This window comes from Anomaloglossus baeobatrachus, chromosome 5, assembly GCF_048569485.1.
Source record: "Anomaloglossus baeobatrachus isolate aAnoBae1 chromosome 5, aAnoBae1.hap1, whole genome shotgun sequence".
Classification (NCBI taxonomy): Eukaryota; Metazoa; Chordata; class Amphibia; order Anura; family Aromobatidae; genus Anomaloglossus; species Anomaloglossus baeobatrachus.
In genome coordinates this window covers 250,619,247-250,643,543 of record NC_134357.1, presented here as the reverse complement: position 1 = coordinate 250,643,543, position 24,297 = coordinate 250,619,247, and the positions used below count along the sequence as shown (strand labels likewise).

At 43.0% G+C, this 24,297-nt stretch overlaps 1 protein-coding gene across 2 annotated transcripts; it reads left to right on the top strand.

Annotated features, from left to right (window-relative positions):
• Positions 1-9,997: 9,997 nt before the first annotated feature.
• On the top strand, positions 9,998-20,044 carry MRPL16 (mitochondrial ribosomal protein L16). 2 transcript variants are annotated; one of them, XM_075347366.1, is made up of 4 exons: positions 9,998-10,141; positions 13,141-13,212; positions 14,375-14,523; positions 19,459-20,044. In XM_075347366.1, the coding sequence occupies exons 1-4, from the start codon at positions 10,087-10,089 to the stop codon at positions 19,942-19,944; spliced, it is 762 nt and encodes a 253-aa protein (XP_075203481.1). In that variant the 5' UTR covers positions 9,998-10,086; the 3' UTR covers positions 19,945-20,044. The 2 variants fall into 2 exon arrangements, with proteins under 2 accessions (XP_075203481.1, XP_075203482.1); XM_075347367.1 differs by lacking the exon at positions 9,998-10,141 and adding an exon at positions 11,232-11,357.
• The last annotated feature ends 4,253 nt before the right edge of the window (positions 20,045-24,297 follow it).

The window sequence follows — 24,297 nt, the reverse complement described above, 5'->3', positions numbered from 1 at the left end:
CGATAGATGGCAGTGTTGTGCAGATTACATTATATATAACTGCAGATATTCTGCTCACAGATAGATGGCAGTGTTGTGCAGATTACATTGGATATAACTGCAGATATTCTGCTCACAGATAGATGGCAGTGTTGCGCAGATTACATTAGAAATAACTGCAGATATTCTGCTCACAGATAGATGGCAGTGTTGTGCACATTACATTATATTTAACTGCAGATATTCTGCTCACCGATAGATGGCAGTGTTGTGCACATTACATTGGATATAACTGCATATATTCTGCTCACCCATAGATGGCAGTGTTGTGCAGATTACATTATATATAACTGCAGATATTCTGCTCACCGATAGATGGCAGTGTTGTGCAGATTACATTATATATAACTGCAGATATTCTGCTCACAGATAGATGGCAGTGTTGTGCAGATTACATTGGATATAACTGCAGATATTCTGCTCATTGATAGATGGCAGTGTTGTGCAGATTACATTGGATATAACTGCAGATATTCTGCTCACAGATAGATGGCAGTGTTGTGCAGATTACATTATATATAACTGCAGATATTCTGCTCACAGATAGATGGCAGTGTTGTGCAGATTACATTAGCAATAACTGCAGATATTCTGCTCACAGATAGATGGCAGTGTTGTGCAGATTACATTATATATAACTGCAGATATTCTGCTCACCGATAGATGGCAGTGTTGTGCAGATTACATTGGATATAACTGCAGATATTCTGCTCACAGATAGATGGCAGTGTTGTGCACATTACATTGGATATAACTGCAGATATTCTGCTCACAGATAGATGGCAGTGTTGTGCACATTACATTATATATAACTGCAGATATTCTGCTCACAGATAGATGGCAGTGTTGTGCAGATTACATTAAAAATAACTGCATATATTCTGCTCACAGATAGATGGCAGTGTTGTGCACATTACATTGGATATAACTGCAGATATTCTGCTCACAGATAGATGGCAGTGTTGTGCACATTACATTTGATATAACTGCAGATATTCTGCTCACAGATAGATGGCAGTGTTGTGCAGATTACATTTGATATAACTGCAGATATTCTGCTCACAGATAGATGGCAGTGTTGTGCACATTACATTGACTATAACTGCAGATATTCTATTCACAGATAGATGGCAGTGTTGTGCAGATTACATTAGAAATAACTGCATATATTCTGCTCACCGATAGATGGCAGTGTTGTGCAGATTACATTGGATATAACTGCAGATATTCTGCTCACAGATAGATGGCAGTGTTGTGCAGATTACATTGGATATAACTGCAGATATTCTGCTCACAGATAGATGGCAGTGTTGTGCAGATTACATTGGATATAACTGCAGATATTCTGCTCACCGATAGATGGCAGTGTTGTGCAGATTACATTATATATAACTGCAGATATTCTGCTCACAGATAGATGGCAGTGTTGTGCACATTACATTGAATATAACTGCAGATATTCTGCTCACCGATAGATGGCAGTGTTGTGCACATTACATTGGATATAACTGCAGATATTCTGCTCACCGATAGATGGCAGTGTTGTGCAGATTACATTAGCAATAACTGCAGATATTCTGCTCACAGATAGATGGCAGTGTTGTGCAGATTACATTAGCAATAACTGCAGATATTCTGCTCACAGATAGATGGCAGTGTTGTGCAGATTACATTGGATATAACTGCAGATATTCTGCTCACAGATAGATGGCAGTGTTGTGCACATTACATTGGATATAACTGCAGATATTCTATTCACCGATAGATGGCAGTGTTGTGCAGATTACATTATATATAACTGCAGATATTCTGCTCACAGATAGATGGCAGTGTTGTGCAGATTACATTGGATATAACTGCAGATATTCTGCTCACAGATAGATGGCAGTGTTGCGCAGATTACATTAGAAATAACTGCAGATATTCTGCTCACAGATAGATGGCAGTGTTGTGCACATTACATTATATATAACTGCAGATATTCTGCTCACAGATAGATGGCAGTGTTGTGCAGATTACATTGGATATAACTGCAGATATTCTGCTCACAGATAGATGGCAGTGTTGTGCACATTACATTGGATATAACTGCAGATATTCTATTCACCAATAGATGGCAGTGTTGCGCAGATTACATTAGAAATAACTGCAGATATTCTGCTCACAGATAGATGGCAGTGTTGTGCACATTACATTATATATAACTGCAGATATTCTGCTCACAGATAGATGGCAGTGTTGTGCAGATTACATTGGATATAACTGCAGATATTCTGCTCACAGATAGATGGCAGTGTTGTGCACATTACATTAGAAATAACTGCAGATATTCTGCTCACAGATAGATGGCAGTGTTGTGCAGATTACATTATATATAACTGCAGATATTCTGCTCACAGATAGATGGCAGTGTTGTGCAGATTACATTGGATATAACTGCAGATATTCTGCTCACAGATAGATGGCAGTGTTGTGCACATTACATTGGATATAACTGCAGATATTCTATTCACCAATAGATGGCAGTGTTGCGCAGATTACATTAGAAATAACTGCAGATATTCTGCTCACAGATAGATGGCAGTGTTGTGCACATTACATTATATATAACTGCAGATATTCTGCTCACAGATAGATGGCAGTGTTGTGCAGATTACATTGGATATAACTGCAGATATTCTGCTCACAGATAGATGGCAGTGTTGTGCACATTACATTAGAAATAACTGCAGATATTCTGCTCACAGATAGATGGCAGTGTTGTGCACATTACATTGGATATAACTGCAGATATTCTATTCACCGATAGATGGCAGTGTTGTGCAGATTACATTGGATATAACTGCAGATATTCTGCTCACAGATAGATGGCAGTGTTGTGCAGATTACATTGGATATAACTGCAGATATTCTGCTCACAGATAGATGGCAGTGTTGTGCAGATTACATTATATATAACTGCAGATATTCTGCTCACAGATAGATGGCAGTGTTGTGCAGATTACATTGGATATAACTGCAGATATTCTGCTCACAGATAGATGGCAGTGTTGTGCAGATTACATTATATATAACTGCAGATATTCTGCTCACCGATAGATGGCAGTGTTGTGCACATTACATTATATATAACTGCAGATATTCTGCTCACAGATAGATGGCAGTGTTGTGCACATTACATTGAATATAACTGCAGATATTCTGCTCACAGATAGATGGCAGTGTTGTGCAGATTACATTGGATATAACTGCAGATATTCTGCTCACAGATAGATGGCAGTGTTGCGCAGATTACATTAGAAATAACTGCAGATATTCTGCTCACCGATAGATGGCAGTGTTGTGCACATTACATTATATTTAACTGCAGATATTCTGCTCACCGATAGATGGCAGTGTTGTGCACATTACATTGGATATAACTGCATATATTCTGCTCACCCATAGATGGCAGTGTTGTGCAGATTACATTATATATAACTGCAGATATTCTGCTCACCGATAGATGGCAGTGTTGTGCAGATTACATTATATATAACTGCAGATATTCTGCTCACAGATAGATGGCAGTGTTGTGCAGATTACATTGGATATAACTGCAGATATTCTGCTCACAGATAGATGGCAGTGTTGCGCAGATTACATTAGAAATAACTGCAGATATTCTGCTCACAGATAGATGGCAGTGTTGTGCACATTACATTATATTTAACTGCAGATATTCTGCTCACCGATAGATGGCAGTGTTGTGCACATTACATTGGATATAACTGCATATATTCTGCTCACCCATAGATGGCAGTGTTGTGCAGATTACATTATATATAACTGCAGATATTCTGCTCACCGATAGATGGCAGTGTTGTGCAGATTACATTATATATAACTGCAGATATTCTGCTCACAGATAGATGGCAGTGTTGTGCAGATTACATTGGATATAACTGCAGATATTCTGCTCATTGATAGATGGCAGTGTTGTGCAGATTACATTGGATATAACTGCAGATATTCTGCTCACAGATAGATGGCAGTGTTGTGCAGATTACATTATATATAACTGCAGATATTCTGCTCACAGATAGATGGCAGTGTTGTGCAGATTACATTAGCAATAACTGCAGATATTCTGCTCACAGATAGATGGCAGTGTTGTGCAGATTACATTATATATAACTGCAGATATTCTGCTCACCGATAGATGGCAGTGTTGTGCAGATTACATTGGATATAACTGCAGATATTCTGCTCACAGATAGATGGCAGTGTTGTGCAGATTACATTTGATATAACTGTAGATATTCTGCTCACCGATAGATGGCAGTGTTGTGCAGATTACTTAGTAATAACTGCAGATATTCTGCTCACAGATAGATGGCAGTGTTGTGCAGATTACATTAGCAATAACTGCAGATATTCTGCTCACAGATAGATGGCAGTGTTGTGCAGATTACATTATATATAACTGCAGATATTCTGCTCACAGATAGATGGCAGTGTTGTGCAGATTACATTGGATATAACTGCAGATATTCTGCTCACAGATAGATGGCAGTGTTGTGCAGATTACATTGGATATAACTGCAGATATTCTGCTCACAGATAGATGGCAGTGTTGTGCAGATTACATTGGATATAACTGCAGATATTCTGCTCACAGATAGATGGCAGTGTTGTGCACATTACATTGACTATAACTGCAGATATTCTATTCACAGATAGATGGCAGTGTTGTGCAGATTACATTGGATATAACTGCAGATATTCTGCTCACAGATAGATGGCAGTGTTGTGCAGATTACATTGGATATAACTGCAGATATTCTGCTCACAGATAGATGGCAGTGTTGTGCACATTACATTGGATATAACTGCAGATATTCTGCTCACAGATAGATGGCAGTGTTGTGCACATTACATTAGATATAACTGCAGATATTCTGCTCACAGATAGATGGCAGTGTTGTGCACATTACATTGAATATAACTGCAGATATTCTGCTCACCGATAGATGGCAGTGTTGTGCAGATTACATTATATATAACTGCAGATATTCTGCTCACCGATAGATGGCAGTGTTGTGCAGATTACATTGGATATAACTGCAGATATTCTGCTCACAGATAGATGGCAGTGTTGTGCAGATTACATTGGATATAACTGCAGATATTCTGCTCACAGATAGATGGCAGTGTTGTGCACATTACATTAGATATAACTGCAGATATTCTGCTCACCGATAGATGGCAGTGTTGTGCACATTACATTGACTATAACTGCAGATATTCTATTCATAGATAGATGGCAGTGTTGTGCAGATTACATTAGAAATAACTGCAGATATTCTGCTCACAGATAGATGGCAGTGTTGTGCAGATTAATTATATATAACTGCAGATATTCTGCTCACAGATAGATGGCAGTGTTGTGCAGATTACATTGGATATAACTGCAGATATTCTGCTCACAGATAGATGGCAGTGTTGTGCAGATTACATTGGATATAACTGCAGATATTCTGCTCACAGATAGATGGCAGTGTTGCGCAGATTACATTATATATAACTGCAGATATTCTGCTCACCGATAGATGGCAGTGTTGTGCAGATTACATTGGATATAACTGCAGATATTCTGCTCACAGATAGATGGCAGTGTTGCGCAGATTACATTATATATAACTGCAGATATTCTGCTCACAGATAGATGGCAGTGTTGTGCAGATTACATTGGATATAACTGCAGATATTCTGCTCACCGATAGATGGCAGTGTTGCGCAGATTACATTATATATAACTGCAGATATTCTGCTCACCGATAGATGGCAGTGTTGTGCAGATTACATTGGATATAACTGCAGATATTCTGCTCACAGATAGATGGCAGTGTTGCGCAGATTACATTGGATATAACTGCAGATATTCTGCTCACAGATAGATGGCAGTGTTGTGCAGATTACATTAGAAATAACTGCATATATTCTGCTCACCCATAGATGGCGGTGTTGAGCAGATTACATTATATATAACTGCAGATATTCTGCTCACAGATAGATGGCAGTGTTGTGCACATTACATTGGGTATAACTGCAGATATTCTGCTCACAGATAGATGGCAGTGTTGTGCAGATTACATTAGCAATAACTGCAGATATTCTGCTCACAGATAGATGGCAGTGTTGTGCAGATTACATTATATATAACTGCAGATATTCTGCTCACAGATAGATGGCAGTGTTGTGCACATTACATTGGATATAACTGCAGATATTCTGCTCACAGATAGATGGCAGTGTTGTGCACATTACATTGGATATAACTGCAGATATTCTGCTCACAGATAGATGGCAGTGTTGTGCAGATTACATTGGATATAACTGCAGATATTCTGCTCACAGATAGATGGCAGTGTTGTGCAGATTACATTATATATAACTGCAGATATTCTGCTCACAGATAGATGGCAGTGTTGTGCACATTACATTATATATAACTGCAGATATTCTGCTCACAGATAGATGGCAGTGTTGTGCAGATTACATTGGATATAACTGCAGATATTCTGCTCACAGATAGATGGCAGTGTTGTGCACATTACATTATATATAACTGCAGATATTCTGCTCACAGATAGATGGCAGTGTTGTGCACATTACATTATATATAACTGCAGATATTCTGCTCACAGATAGATGGCAGTGTTGTGCAGATTACATTGGATATAACTGCAGATATTCTGCTCACAGATAGATGGCAGTGTTGTGCACATTACATTGGATATAACTGCAGATATTCTATTCACCGATAGATGGCGGTGTTGTGCAGATTACATTATATATAACTGCAGATATTCTGCTCACAGATAGATGGCAGTGTTGTGCAGATTACATTAGAAATAACTGCATATATTCTGCTCACCCATAGATGGCGGTGTTGAGCAGATTACATTATATATAACTGCAGATATTCTGCTCACCGATAGATGGCACTGTTGTGCAGATTACATTGGATATAACTGCAGATATTCTGCTGACAGATAGATGGCAGTGTTGTGCAGATTACATTGGATATAACTGCAGATATTCTGCTCACCGATAGATGGCACTGTTGTGCAGATTACATTGGATATAACTGCAGATATTCTGCTCACAGATAGATGGCAGTGTTGTGCAGATTACATTATATATAACTGCAGATATTCTGCTCACAGATAGATGGCACTGTTGTGCAGATTACATTGGATATAACTGCAGATATTCTGCTCACAGATAGATGGCAGTGTTGTGCAGATTACATTGGATATAACTGCAGATATTCTGCTCACAGATAGATGGCAGTGTTGCGCAGATTACATTAGAAATAACTGCAGATATTCTGCTCACAGATAGATGGCAGTGTTGCGCAGATTACATTAGAAATAACTGCAGATATTCTGCTCACAGATAGATGGCAGTGTTGTGCACATTACATTATATATAACTGCAGATATTCTGCTCACAGATAGATGGCAGTGTTGTGCAGATTACATTGGATATAACTGCAGATATTCTGCTCACCGATAGATGGCAGTGTTGTGCAGATTACATTGGATATAACTGCAGATATTCTGCTCACAGATAGATGGCAGTGTTGCGCAGATTACATTAGAAATAACTGCAGATATTCTGCTCACAGATAGATGGCAGTGTTGTGCACATTACATTATATATAACTGCAGATATTCTGCTCACAGATAGATGGCAGTGTTGTGCAGATTACATTAGCAATAACTGCAGATATTCTGCTCACAGATAGATGGCAGTGTTGTGCACATTACATTATATATAACTGCAGATATTCTGCTCACAGATAGATGGCAGTGTTGTGCAGATTACATTAGCAATAACTGCAGATATTCTGCTCACAGATAGATGGCAGTGTTGTGCAGATTACATTATATATAACTGCAGATATTCTGCTCACCGATAGATGGCAGTGTTGTGCACATTACATTGGATATAACTGCAGATATTCTGCTCACAGATAGATGGCAGTGTTGTGCACATTACATTGGATATAACTGCAGATATTCTGCTCACAGATAGATGGCAGTGTTGTGCAGATTACATTATATATAACTGCAGATATTCTGCTCACCGATAGATGGCAGTGTTGTGCACATTACATTGGATATAACTGCAGATATTCTGCTCACAGATAGATGGCAGTGTTGTGCACATTACATTGGATATAACTGCAGATATTCTGCTCACAGATAGATGGCAGTGTTGTGCAGATTACATTATATATAACTGCAGATATTCTGCTCACAGATAGATGGCAGTGTTGTGCAGATTACATTAGCAATAACTGCAGATATTCTGCTCACAGATAGATGGCAGTGTTGTGCAGATTACATTATATATAACTGCAGATATTCTGCTCACCGATAGATGGCAGTGTTGTGCAGATTACATTATATATAACTGCAGATATTCTGCTCACAGATAGATGGCAGTGTTGTGCAGATTACATTATATATAACTGCAGATATTCTGCTCACAGATAGATGGCAGTGTTGTGCAGATTACATTGGATATAACTGCAGATATTCTGCTCACAGATAGATGGCAGTGTTGTGCAGATTACATTATATATAACTGCAGATATTCTGCTCACAGATAGATGGCAGTGTTGTGCACATTACATTGGATATAACTGCAGATATTCTGCTTACAGATAGATGGCAGTGTTGTGCACATTACATTGGATATAACTGCAGATATTCTGCTCACAGATAGATGGCAGTGTTGTGCAGATTACATTATATATAACTGCAGATATTCTGCTCACAGATAGATGGCAGTGTTGTGCAGATTACATTGGATATAACTGCAGATATTCTGCTCACAGATAGATGGCAGTGTTGTGCAGATTACATTGGATATAACTGCAGATATTCTGCTCACAGATAGATGGCAGTGTTGTGCACATTACATTGGATGTAACTGCAGATATTCTGCTCACAGATAGATGGCAGTGTTGTGCAGATTACATTGGATATAACTGCAGATATTCTGCTCACAGATAGATGGCAGTGTTGTGCAGATTACATTATATATAACTGCAGATATTCTGCTCACAGATAGATGGCAGTGTTGTGCACATTACATTAGAAATAACTGCAGATATTCTGCTCACAGATAGATGGCAGTGTTGTGCAGATTACATTATATATAACTGCAGATATTCTGCTCACAGATAGATGGCAGTGTTGTGCACATTACATTGGATATAACTGCAGATATTCTGCTCACAGATAGATGGCAGTGTTGTGCAGATTACATTAGAAATAACTGCAGATATTCTGCTCACAGATAGATGGCAGTGTTGTGCAGATTACATTGGATATAACTGCAGATATTCTGCTCACAGATAGATGGCAGTGTTGTGCACATTACATTGGATATAACTGCAGATATTCTGCTCACAGATAGATGGCAGTGTTGTGCAGATTACATTATATATAACTGCAGATATTCTGCTCACAGATAGATGGCAGTGTTGTGCACATTACATTATATATAACTGCAGATATTTTGCTCACAGATAGATGGCAGTGTTGTGCACATTACATTGGACATAACTGCAGATATTCTGCTCACAGATAGATGGCAGTGTTGTGCAGATTACATTGGATATAACTGCAGATATTCTGCTCACAGATAGATGGCAGTGTTGTGCAGATTACATTGGATGTAACTGCAGATATTCTGCTTACAGATAGATGGCAGTGTTGTGCAGATTACATTGGATATAACTGCAGATATTCTGCTCACAGATAGATGGCAGTGTTGTGCACATTACATTGGATATAACTGCAGATATTCTGCTCACCGATAGATGGCAGTGTTGTGCACATTACATTGGATATAACTGCAGATATTCTGCTCACCGATAGATGGCAGTGTTGTGTATATGGAAGTGGGACGTCACATCCTGGAGAAGATGGCGCTGTGCTCATGAGCCTGGACACCGGTCTCTCTCCGCTCACTGACTGACCCAGCATGGCTTTGTCTCTCTGGAGCCGGATGGCGGGGCTCCGTCGCCTTCTGTTGACAGGTGGGTATCACGGGTACATGCATTTCACCCGGTGCATTTTCAACCTTGTACACGGAGACATCGCGTTTTCCGGTACAGCTGGGCGGTCACTAGAGGCCGAGCTGTGCTGTGTGGCGTGTCCCCAGAGCCCTGCATTAGCTCCTGTGGCGGCCATTTTCTCAGAGACACATAAAACTTTCGCAGTGTATGGCAGAGCTCTGACATAAAGTCTTCTGTGACGAGGACCTGCACCGTGTATTGTGTTGTGTCCTGTCATTGCTACATGGGGACTATTCTAGTATTACAGTCTATGAATGATTCTGGGGCTGGATTTTAGATGTTGCCAGATAGGACTATGTGTATGAGTGGTGACTTCTCACACGATATGGGCAAGTGACAGGGAAGTATGAGGGTCCTGGGATCTGCCAAGCTCCTTCTCTGCCACTGATAAGCCAGGCGGGCACGTCCGTGTGGAAGTACAATAAGGGCCACCGGGCGGGCACGTCTGTGCAGCCACGCGGAGGGGGGGGGGGGGGCACGTCTGCGCAGCCATGCGTAAGAGAGGAGGGGGGGGGGGCACGTCTGCGCAGCCATGCGTAAGAGAGGAGGGAGGGGGGGGCACGCCTGCGCAGCCACACGTGAGGGGGGGGGCACGCCTGCGCAGCCACGCGTGAGGGGGGGGGGGGGGGCACGTCTGCGCAGCCACGCGTAGGGGAAGGGGGGCACGTCTGCGCAGCCACGCGTAAGGGAGGGGGGGGGGGGGCACGTCTGCGCAGCCACGCGTAAGGGAGGGGGCACCGGACGGGCACGTCTGCTTAGCCACGCGTAACGGGTCACCGGACGATCACGTCTGCCCATGCACACGATATGGGGCACCGGGTTCAGGTTCACTAGGCTGGTTGGGGGCACCATTCCTTGCCCTGACTACGTCAGCTTTGGTCGTGGGTTCCTGTTGATGCGACGTTTGGGCCTAAATACCGTGGTGGTTCTTTCACAAGGGCCTGTGTAGCCCAAATCTAAGACTAATCCTATTCCATGCCAGACACTGATCACAGGATGCTGATGCTTCCTCGATGCTGAGATTGGTTTCTTTTTCAGCAAAATGTTCTTTTTTGTTTCTTGACAAGATTCATAACAATCAGACATTATCATAAAATACAGTGCAGAGCCCTGAGGTCAGTACACCGAAATATAAACGTGGCCTCAAAGTGAGCCCCAAAGGGTGTTATCAAAAGGGGTAAGTGACTTTAGCCCACTGTCCTCACTGCAGGTTAGGGATACCTGCCATCAAATCCAGGTCACTGACTGGCCCATATGGGTCTGGGCATCAGAGCTGGCATCAGAGTGGGCAGAGACACTTATTACAGATTTGTATAAGTCACTGGTGATTTACAGTAGAATGACTGGGCCCTGATCTCACAGCTCCACTCTGAAGAGGACATCCCGCATTCAGTTTGCTTCAGCCTGGCCTAAATGGTTTATGGTGATAAAAGCATCAAAATGGGCAAATTGCAACATGTAACTCTGTTTGGGAGGAGATGGGATCCATTTTTTGAAGGCCGCTGCCAATTTCCCTTCCCACCAATCAGTGCGAGCAATGATAAGAGAAGGTGCCCACATGCGAGGCTTGTAATAGGGCAGATGTGGGCAGCGGAGGTCCAGATGAGGCAAGTGCTGATGAGCAGCCTGACGTTAGTCCGATTCTGCTCCCCGCTGCTGTCAGCCCTCAGTTCTGTACACAGCAGAGTAATCATCACGCGCTGTGCTCTGCGCAGTAACTCAGCTCCGCTATGTCAGGGTAAGCCTCTGCAGGAGGCTTATACCCATCATAGGATACCCAAAGCCATGCAGGGAAAAGTGACTTCCTGTTTCTACATAAGGGCTTGGAAGGATTAAGGTATTCTGTTTTTAATCACGTGATGCCATAGAGCTAATGGAGAAAATAATTACCTGGCAGAAGGGCAAAATGAGCAATTGGGAGTACACAGTGGTATATAAAATGCTGATTGTAATATATTAAGCGATGGGAGCGCTTCTTTAAAGGAAACCTGACAGGTCCCCCGTGCCCCTGGAACCACCAGCAGTTTCCTACCTACATAAACTCCCTGCCTTACAGTCCCTTTATTACATTGTACACCTAAACAGAGCATTAGAAAAAATATTTCTAAAGTCCGTTTATGATATGTAAATGAACCCTTTGACTGGTCAATAGTGCTTTAGTTTCCCCAGACTAGTCAGCCCATCTAGCATCTTATCACGCCCCTGTGGATGTCATGACATGATTTACAAGAGTCGGCCTCCTCGACAGCTCCCTGCAAATATCGCGTATGTGCGCGCGGCTTCGTTCACTCACATTGAGCCTCTGAAGTTGGGTGTACATGTCCCGGCCACAGCGCGCATGATCGGGAGTGCAGGAGACGGCTGACGTGCACAGAGGAGCCTATGAACAGCCGACTTCTGCACTTCCCACATTGGCAGTGCACCTCTTTGAGGCCGGGATGCGTATACTAGTGTGGCCACCGCTCCTTGAGCTGGATATTTCATTTATGTAGCTTCTCATGGTGGGTGTCTGTACAGTCAGGCCCAGGTCTTTCACTGCCCCATCCATGTTCAGTGTGAACAGGCTTCTATTCATCGCATATATACCATCTTATACTTTGGTTTAGGTCTTTGGTTTTTTAGTTAGTAATTTAGTAGTAGGTCCTCTTCATTTTGACTGTGAGGCTTCATCCGACAAGCGCTAATATCAGTGTGACGCAGTAGACCGTGTCGGGTTCGAAATACCAGTGTGAAGAAGGCCTAAATGTGGCAGCCATATGTATGGGTATTATGTAATACAGGGATGTTACACAGGACATCGGTGACTTGTTTTGATGCCTCTATCCCTTTAATGTGACCTCTATTTCGTGTTACCGATCATACATTTCTATTCTTGGCTAGTGATTTGTACAGTATCTGTAGCGTTTATGATTTGTGCTGTGCTATTCGTGATCCTCTGTCATTACCTTCTCCCTTTACAGGTCACGTGTCGAGCCCACATAAGGCTGTTACGGCTGGACTGCGCTCCTATGAACCTCCTCCAGATTTTAGCAGTGAGTATAGTATTATTAAGACCATCTGAAGCTGAGCCCACTGAATACATGGCGGCTGCCAGCTGTGTTATACAGCAGTTATCACAGCTAATTGTTTGGCAGTACATATGCAAAGCCTGAGGCTCCACTTCTGAGAACATGGTCTCATGTGAGTCTTAGGGGCCTTATTTGGAGTAGAGGCGCTATCCACATAACTACATACAGTGCGTCCAACCATATCCTGTCCACCGCCATTAACTTGACAACGGCGGCAGCTATAGGCATAGAAGTGGTGTCTAGGTATAGTAAATTGGCCATGCGCTACGCAAAGAAACCACCTATAGCGCCACCTGGTGGAAAACAACGGAATTAGCATTTTTATCTCAAACAGAATGAGAGAAAAAAGGTGAATTACAAAGTTGTAGGGCATCATTAATTCAATATGAATCGATACCTTGCATACAGAAATGCTATGATTAGAACGTGTAAAACTCACAAGGCTGAGGACGTGAAGCGATACCTCAGGAGACCTTCCTACAAGTCACTGGGTATGGTGGCTGGGTGGAGTGGCCTCCACTCTCACCTGACCTGACCCGACCCATTGGACTTCTTTCTGTGAGGTCACATCAAACTGCAGGTGTATGCGACCCCTCCACTAACATTGCAGGACCTACGACGACATATCACAGATGCTTGGGCAAACGTGTCACCTACCATATTGCACAACGTGCAGCAAGATACAGTATGCTGTCCAGAGTCCAGATGTGCATTGCAGCTGACGGGGGCCACTTTGAGCATCAAAGTTAAATGAGCGTCATATGCGTGACCAGCATTCAATGTTTTGGGGGGGGGGGGTCATAGGTTTCATATCATAGCATTTCTGTATGCAAGGTGTCGATTCGTATTGAATTGATGATGCTCTACAACTTTGTAATTCACTTTTTTTTTCTCTCTCTCTCGTTCCGTTTTTGAGATAAAAATGCTAACTCCATTGTTTTCCACCAGGTGGCGCTATAGGTGGTTTCACTATGTAGCGCATGGCTACTTTACTATACCTAGACACCACTTCTATGCCTATAGCTGCCGCTTTGCTTAAGTTAATGGCGGTGGACAAGATATGGGTGGACGCACTGTATATGCCAGATGTAATCATTCACACACTTACTTATTTCCATCTTTTCAGGCATCAGTATGAAGGAGAGACCCAAACTGCGCTTTATGAATAAAGTCCCAGATCTCGTTAAAGTTGTGAAGGTTCCACGGGGTTTAAATGACATTCGTGGTCCAGCGTTGAAGGGGCGGGAGTTCCAGGAAGGACAGTACGGCATTTTGGTGAGCAAATCCTATCTGTATGATAAAGCTGTGAATAATCCTGATTTATTTATTGATAATGTGAATTACTGCTCTGCCCTGTGTTTTGTGTGGTGGGATGTGGCCATGTTATGGGACAGAATATGTACTATGATTGGTTTTGTTTTGGGTTTTTTTTCTGTGAAATGATAGCTGTCCATCACATGGGGTTTTTTTTTTCAATTGTCTTTGGGCCAATTTTAGACCGGACATGTTTAACCCCTTAACGACCGCGGGCCGTAAAATTACGTCCTTGCGGTCATAATGTTACTGCCCGCGGTCTGCCGGCAGCATCATGCTGCGATCGGCACACATCTCAGCTGATTTTCACAGCTGAGATGTGTGCCTGCTAGGCACGAGCAGAATCGTTATCTGCTCGTGCCGTTTAACCCCGTATATGGCGCTGTCAATATGTGACAGCGCCATTATAAGCGTGATCGCGGTAAATATTTACTTACCGCCCGATACCAGAAGTCACGTGACGCGATCACGTGACTTCCGATAGTTGTCATGGTAGCACAGGGTCATATGATGACTCCTGTACCACACCTGACTTGCTTTCACTTTCGCTGTGCCAGCGGCACAGCAAAAGAGAAAGAGAGCGTATCTGCTGTTTACAGCCTTGTAGCTGTGATCAGCAGATAGTGCAGAGCGATCGGACTGCTGATCGCAATAGCCCCCTAGGGGGACTAGTAAAATAAAAAAAAAAGTTTTAAAAAATTTAAAAAAACCCTAAAAGTTCAAATCACCCCCATTCGCCGCATTGAAAATTAAAAGGTTAAAAAAATAAAAAATATACACACATTTGGTATCGCCGCATTCAGAAACGCCCGATCTATCAAAATATAAAATTAATTAATCTGATCAGTATACGGCGTAGCGGCAAAAAAATTCCAAACGCCAAAACGATGTTTTTTTGTCGCCACAACTTTTGCGCAAAATACAATAAGAGGCGATCAAAACGTAGCATCTGCGCAAAAATTGTACCGTTAAAAACGTCAGCTCGAGACGCAAAAAATAAGTCATCATTGAGCCATAGATCCCGAAAAATGAGAACGCTATGGGTCATGGAATATGGCGTAAAATGTGCGCCACTTTTTTCGGACAAACTTCCGATTTGTTTTTTTTTTTTGTTTTTTTTTAAACTCTTTTGTATAGGTTTACTTTTATATGTTTGGTGTCTACGAACTCGCACTGACCTGAGGCATCACACCCACACATCAGTTTTACCATATAGTGAACACAGTGAATAAAATATCTCAAAAACCATAGTGCTATCGCACTTTTTTTGCAATTTGTCTGCATTTGGAATTTTTTTGCCTTTTTCTAGTACACTATATGGTAAAACTGATGGTTTCATTTAAAAGTACAGCTCGTTCTGCAAAAAATGAGCCCTCACATGACCATATTGACTGAAAAAAAAAAAAAGTTACGTCTCTCAGAAAAAGAATGGCGAAAAAAAAAAACGGAAAGCGAAAAATCGGCCGGTCGTGAAGGGGTTAATGGGGTGGATGGAGGATCGTATGATCAGACCTGTCCATCAGCTTCCTCCAACTGAAAAGCAACTTATCTCTATTAGTTGTGGGTTTTTTTTATAGTATATGTCGGGAGTTGTTAGAGTATGGACAAGTGTCAAGGAAGTATGGGGGGTTCTCGATGCTGGCAAAATCAATGTTTTGTTTGTTCTGTGCCACTGAAATCCAGGACAAGCCCCTTCTAAATAGCTACACAATACAGGGCACCAGCTGGCTGGAAAGAAGCTGTACCCCACCGGGACACAGACAGGTCACTAGGCCAGTTGGGGCAACATGACAGTCTTGTTTTGCCTTCATACTTCTTCTCCCTTACCATGTTAGGACTGGATATGTTCTCCTGATGTTGCACAGCTTGGGCCTCCATTACAATGATACCCTATAACATGTGGCTCAGGAGCCACATGTGGTTAGCAGGCATGAGGTTCATGACTGTCAGCTTGGTACATGAGCACCAGGTCTACCAAACAGTTATGAAGAGCAGGTCTTCAGATGGTGACTTGTGAGTGGCCTTGTGGGTTGATCTGGATATGCTGGTCTTGGAGGTTTTAAGGTAATTTTATGCATAGTAATCTTTGTATACTTCCAGTCTTCGGAGGTGCTTGAAGCTGGATGCAATAGTGTGATGGGAGAATACTGAATAGGGGAGAGGTTAGAACCCCTGGATGTCAGTGTAACGCCTCGGTGTGACTTCTGTATGAAAGCTTTGGCTGTCATTTTTCCGGTAATGGGCGCTTTAGGTGTCACCACTGTGAGGGCTTAAGACAGGGGTGGGGAACCTTTTTACTGCCGGGGGCCATTTGGAAATTTCTGCCAACCTTCGGGGGCCGCACAAAATTATCAGTGTGAAAATGAACCAGCTATATTTGGTCAAACAGTTAGTTAACTCACCCCTACTGTGGTGGCCGGAGCGGCTTCTCTTTTGTGCGGCTGTGATGTTCGGTGATACTTATGTTGCTTCTCTCTTTTCCAGGTTTGTCACGGTCTGGAGCGCAGGCAACTCTTTGTGATAATAAGATTGGTAGACCATATACATCACACAACAGACACAGGGACTGGTGTATATAAATCACAGGAGACACATACATGACTGAAGGGGCTGTTGGCATATACATCACATAAGAGACGCTGGGACTGCTGTGTATACATCACATAGGAGACGCTGGGACTGCTGTATATACATCACATAGGAGACGCTGGGACTGCTGTATATACTGTACATCACAGGAGACACCTACATCACTGGAGACACTGGGGGCATATACATCACACGAGGGGCTGGGGACATGTATATGCCCCCATCCCCCTCCTGTGATGTATATGCTTTCAGACTCTCCTTTGATGTATATGCGCCCAGCCCCTCGTGTGAAGTATATGCACCCAGCCCCTCGTGTGAGGTATATGCGCCCAGCCCCTCGTGTGAGGTATATGCGCCCAGCCCCTCGTGTGAGGTATATGCGCCCAGCCCCTCGTGTGAGGTATATGCCCCCAGCGTCTCCACTGGGATGTATATGCTCCATCCCCTCTTGTTATGTATATGCTCCTGGCATCTCCAATGTGATTTATATATCACAGGAGGGGTTGGGGCATACACATGACAAGAGATGCTGGGGGCATATACATGACAAGAGGGGCTGGGGAACATACATTACTAGTTCACTGGGAGGCATAGGCATTGCTGTGAGGCACAGATGGCACTGGGGGGGCACAGACATCACTAAGACGACACAGAGAGCACTAAGGGAGCATGGACATCAGTAGGAGGGCACAGGCATCACTGGGGGGCACACAGACATGACTAATGGGGGGCACACAGACATGACTGAGGGGGGGGGGCACACAGACATGACTGAGGGGGGGGGCACACAGACATGACTGAGGGGGGGCACACAGACATGACTGAGGGGGGGGCACACAGACATGACTGGGGGGGGGCACACAGACATGACTGGGGGGGGGGGCACACAGACATGACTGAGGGGGGGGGCACACAGACATGACTGAGGGGGGGGGCACACAGACATGACTGAGGGGGGGGGCACACAGACATGACTGAGGGGGGGGCACACAGACATGACTGAGGGAGGGGGCACACAGACATGACTGAGGGAGGGGGCACACAGACATGACTGAGGGAGGGGGCACACAGACATGACTGAGGGGGGGGGCACACAGACATGACTGAGGGGGGGGGCAGACAGACATGACTGGGGGGGGGGGGGCACACAGACATGACTGGGGGGGGGGGCACACAGACATGACTGAGGGGGGGGCACACAGACATGGCTGAGGGGGGGGGCACACATACATCACTAGGAGGAGACTGGGGAGTCTGCACACAGCACTTGGAGCTGCACACAGCAGTGGAGGGGGCATGCTACACCGGAGAAGGGGCGGCACACAGCGCTGTCCAGCGGGCAGCACACAGCAGTGGAGGGGGCATGCTGCACCGGAGAAGCGCCGTGCAGCGGGCGGCACACAGCGGTGGAGGGGGCATGCTGCACCGGAGAAGGGGCGGGGAGCGGGCGGCACACAGCGCCGTGCAGCTGGCGGCACACAACTGTGTAGGGGGCATGCTGCACCGGAGAAGGGGCGGGGAGCGGGCGGCACACAAGCGCCGTGCAGCGGGCGGCACACAGCAATGGAGGGGGCATGCTGCACCGGAGAAGGGGCGGGGAGCGGGCGGCACACAAGCCCTGGAGAGTGGGCGGCACAATGCTGGAGGCGGTGAAGGTGATGTGGGACGGAATCGCAGAGCGATAAACCCGCCCACAAAGTAAGTCCTGAGCACGCTGGCACCTGCCACCGAGAGCGCTCATTGGTGTGCGCAAGCAGCGCGTGTAGAGATTTAAAGGGCCGGCAACCGGTAATACCGCGGCGGCCGTAGCACGGCCGCCCCCGTAAGTCTGCCCGCGGGCCGCACAAAAGGTCATGGCGGGTCGCATGCGGCCCGCGGGCCGAAGGTTCCCCACCCCTGGCTTAAGAGGTCTGAATATGACCCTACCTCCAATATTTATTATCTTGAAAGCTACATTAAGCTTGGAGACCACTGTCCTTTCATATTGTGAATCCCGGTATTGAAAGGGATTCACTAATATATATTTTATTATTATTTTATTATTATTCTTTAGGACTAATCTTGCTGTGGCTTGTTTTAATGCAGGTTTCAGAGCTTTCACTAAAACTCTAACTACTAGTTGATATTCTTTATTATATTTTGATGGCCTTTTTGCTTTGTTCTCTATTGAGAATCTTAAGATTAGCAGATTAAAAGGAAAATTTAGTATTTACGGAGACCTACTGACGCTGTGCTCTCTTTAAATAGATAGTCCTTTTTAACAATTGTGCGTTGATTTGTTTTTTGTTTGTTTTTTGTTTCGTACAGGCTTTGGGAGGTGGATACTTACATTGGGGTCACTTTGAAATGATGCGTTTGACTTTAAATCGTAAGTTTGACCCCCAAGTGACGTTCAGCAACTGGTTGATAGAAGCTCCTCACAAACCCATCACACGCAAAGGACTTGGTCAACGTATGGGCGGTGGGAAAGGTGCAGTGGACCATTACGTCACCCCAGTGAAAGCAGAACAGCTCGTTCTGGAGGTGGGAGGACGCTGTGAATTTGCTGAGGTCTTACCTGTACTAACGCAAGTAGCCAAAAAACTTCCATTTCCAGCAAAGGCGGTAAGCCGAGAAACCTTGAAACAGCTGCGGGATGAAATAGAGGAACGGCAGAGAAACAACCAGAACCCATGGACTTTTGAGCGCCTGGTGACCCGTAACATGATGGGCTGCCGGAAATATCTTAGTCCATATGACCTGCATTACAAGGGCAGATATTGGGGCAAAAACTTGCTGAAGAAACGTGTGTAAGGCACTAGTTAACACCATACCAGTGCTTCGGGTGACAGCAGAATTTTTTTCATTTTTTGTAATAAACTATACAAGTATAAATTAAATTAAAGCCTGTGTTTAACCCTATCATGCTCTTTCTATGACTAAACTCTGTTCTGTGTCTGTTAACTTTAAGGTATGATTATATATATATATATATATATATATATATATATTAGATATATATTAGATATATATAATTATATTATGTGCGTCCGCTCATATCCCGTCCACCGCCATTAACTTAAGAACGGCGGTAGCTATAGGCATAGAAGTGGTGTCTAGGTACAAGTAAAGAAGCCATGCCGCTACACAATGAAACCACCTATTGTGCCACCTGGTGGTAAACAACGGAGTCAGCATTTTTATCTCGAAAACGGAATGAGAGAGAAAAAAAGTGAATCAAAAAATTGTAGGGCATCATCAATTCAATACGAATCAACACCTTGCATACAGAAATGCTATGATATGAAACCCATGACCCCCCACCCCCCCCAAAAAAAAAAACATTGAATGCTGGTCACGCATATGGCGCTCCTTTAACTTTGATGCTCAAAGTGTCCCCCGTCAGCTGCAATGCACATCTGGACTCTGGACAGCATACTGTATCTTGCTGCACGTTGTGCAATATGGTAGGTGACACGTTTGCACAAACATCTGTAATACTTCGTCAAATCGCTGCAGAAAGACTGCATAATGAATGCAGTTTTTTTATATATATATATATATATATATATATATATATATATATATATATATATATATATATATATATATATATATATATATATATATAATATATATATATATAATATATGAAAGCCAATTTCATGCACTATGGCTGCTGCCCCCACCATAGACAGAGTGGGAGCTGAATCCAGAATGCACATATAATTGACATGCTGTTTTTATGAACGCACGGATTTGGGTCAAATTTTAGCACTCAAATCACTGCGTTCATAAAAGCAACGTGCACACATATCATGCACAATCTACATTGTGCAGGGGACGCAGGACAGTGCAATACGCAGCGTAAATGCATGGGAGTACGCAACGTGCGCATGAGCCCTAACACTTTACAATCGATCCCAACCACAAGGTCATTAATAAAGAGAGTAAAAAGAATTGGTCCTAGCACAGATCCCTGCGGCACCCCACTGCTGACTATGGCCCATTTAGAGAATGTACCATTTATGACTACTCTTTGTTTCCTATCTTTTAGCCAATTCCTTACCCAGTTGCATATAGTTTCTCCTAGTCCTTGCTTCTGGAGCTTTAGTATAAGGCTATTATGTGGTACAGCATGAAATGCCTTTGCAAAGTCCAAATAAATCACATCAGCTGCATTACCAATATCCAGGTTTGCACTTACCCCCTCATAGAACCCCAACAGGTTGGTTAGACACGACTTCTCTTTCATGAATCCATTCTGTCTGTCAGTTATATTATTTTCTGCAATATATTTTTGCATGTCATCCCTTAAAATGCCCTCAAAAACTTTGCATACTACTGATGTCAGGCTTACTGGACGGTAGTTGCCTGGATCTACCCTCTTACCTTTCTTAAATATCGGTATCACATCCGCAATCCTCCAATCCTGAGGCACCAACCCTGTTACAAGCGAGTCTAAAAAGATGAGATACAGCGGTCTGTCAATTACTGAGCTCGATTCCCTCAATATTCGTGGATGAATGCCATCTGGCCCTGGGGATTTGTCAATCTTTAATTTACTCAGACGTAGGCGTACTTCATCTTGTGTTAAATTAATTATATTGGGTGGTGAACATTGATTCAGTTGAATGATGCCTGGTACAGTCAGTTCCTTGGTTAACACAGATGAGAAATGCCTATTTAATATCTCAGTCTTATGTTTGTCCTCTATAACTAACTTGTTATATTTTAAGGGGCCGATACTATCCTTTGTTTTGGGATTTATATTAATGTCATTGGCGATTTTTTTTTTTTTTTTTTTTTTTTTTTTTTTTTTTTTTTTTGTTTCAGTAGCTACTTTTCTTGCTCATTTCTTTTCTACATTTCCTATTGATATCTTTATACTTCTGAAATGCTATTTCTGTATTCTCAGCCCTTAAGATTTTAAACGCCCTTTGTTTTTGTTTTATTATACTTTGTATAGTCTTATTTATCCATAGTGGTTTCTTTTTATTCCTAGACACTTTATTACCAGAGGGTATACGGTTTTTTTTTTTACAGGACTCTAAAGGCCACTTTACACACAGAGATAAATCTTTGGCAGATCTGTGGTTGCAGTGAAATCATGGACATATTGTTCCATTTTTACACAGCCACAAACCTGGCACTGATTGTCCACAATTTCACTGCAACCACAGATCTGCCACAGATTTATCTGTGTGTGACAGACCTTTAGAGTATATCCTTAAACTTTCCCCAGTTACCATGACATTGGGACAATCTATACATTTCAGCTCTTCCCTTAATTTGTTGAAATCAGCTTTCCTAAAATTCCATGTTTTAGCATGTCACCTTTGAAATGTTCTATTGAATATTACTTTGAACTTTACCATATTATGATCACTGGTGCCCAAGTGCTCCCGGACCTGTAGATCTGACATTGTATCCGGTCTATTTGACAGGACCAGATCTAGCAAATTATCTGCCCTTGTCGGCTCATCTACCATCTGAGATCGACGATTGGTTTGATTGAATTTTTAATAAATCCTATTGGAAAACTACATTGTTGGTTCTGAATTCACTCCTGGGAGAGTACTACATCCAGATACCTCATCCTCCATTACAGCTTGGTCTGCAGATGTCCACTGGATCAGATCTCCACATCCACCAGAGGAGCTACACTTCCAATACTCCAATGTGAACTTTGTATCAACGCTTGATTTACCCACACTGAAGGTGAGTGCGATCAAACACTCAAACTTATCACAGCGGCAAAATATATATATATATATAATTACACACACACACACACACACACACACACACACACACACACACACACACACACACACACACACACACACACACACAGTGTCCACCGCCATTAACTTGAGAACGGCGGCAGCTATAGGAATAGAAGTGGTGTCTAGGTATAGTAAGGTAGCCATGCACTACGTAGTGAAACCACTTATAGCACCACCTGGTGGAAAACAACGGAGTTAGTATTTTTATCTAGAAAACAGAACGAGATAGAGAAAAAAAGTGAATTACAAAATTGTAAGGCATCATCAATTCCATACGAATCGACACCTTGCATACAGAAATCCTATGATATGAAACTCATGACCCCCCCAAACATTGAATGCTGGTCACGCATATGAAACTCATTTAACTTTGATGCTCAAAGTGGCCCCCGTCAGCTGCAATGTACATCTGGACTCTGGACAGCATACTGAATCTTGCTGCACGTTGTGCAATATGGTAGGTGACACATTTGCATAAGCATCTGTGATATGTCGTCGTAGGTCCTGCAATGTTGGTGGAGAGGTCGCATATACCTGCTGTTTGATGTGACCTCACAGAAAGAAGTCCAATGGGGTCAGGTCAGGTGAGCATGGAGGCCACTCCATGCAGCCACCATACTCAATGACTTGTAGGAAGGTCTCCATGAGGTATCGCTTCACGTCCACAGCCTTGTGAATTTTACATGTTCTAATCATAGCATTTCTGTATGCAAGGTGTTGATTCGTATTGAATTAATGATGCCCTACAACTTTGTAATTCAATTTTTTTCTCGATCTTGTTCCGTTTTCGAGATAAAAATGCTAATTCTGTTGTTTTCCACCAGGTGGTGCTATAGGTGGTTTCATAGCGTAGCGTATGGATGCTTTACTATACCTAGACACCACTTCTATGCCTATAGCTGCCGCCGTTGTCAAGTTAATGGCAGTGGATAGAATATAGATGGAAACATTGTAATATATATATATATATATATATATATATATATATATATAATCTTGTAGCCCATCCAGTCCATTTCTTGCAGGTAAGAATGTTTTCCCTTGGAAACGCTTCCACTATCAGCTTGTAATAAGGTAATGGAGCATGTACACGTTAGCAACTTAGAGAGCCATATTTGCATCCTGCGTTCTATTTAAGAAAGTTCAGTTTTTGATCCCTTTTTTTATTTATTTTTTTGCAGAAAATATTACAACAGTTTGCTGTTTGGTAATATCAGGGGTAGTGTCTTTTAATTAGTGCAATTCATAAGGTGGGTGATGAATCTGGGGAAGGGGGGAAAGTAACATCCTGTTCAAGGAAACACAAGTATGACACACCAGTATGCAATAAGCTGGCATTACCATAGCGTGCACTTGTTGATCCACTATACCATTAATT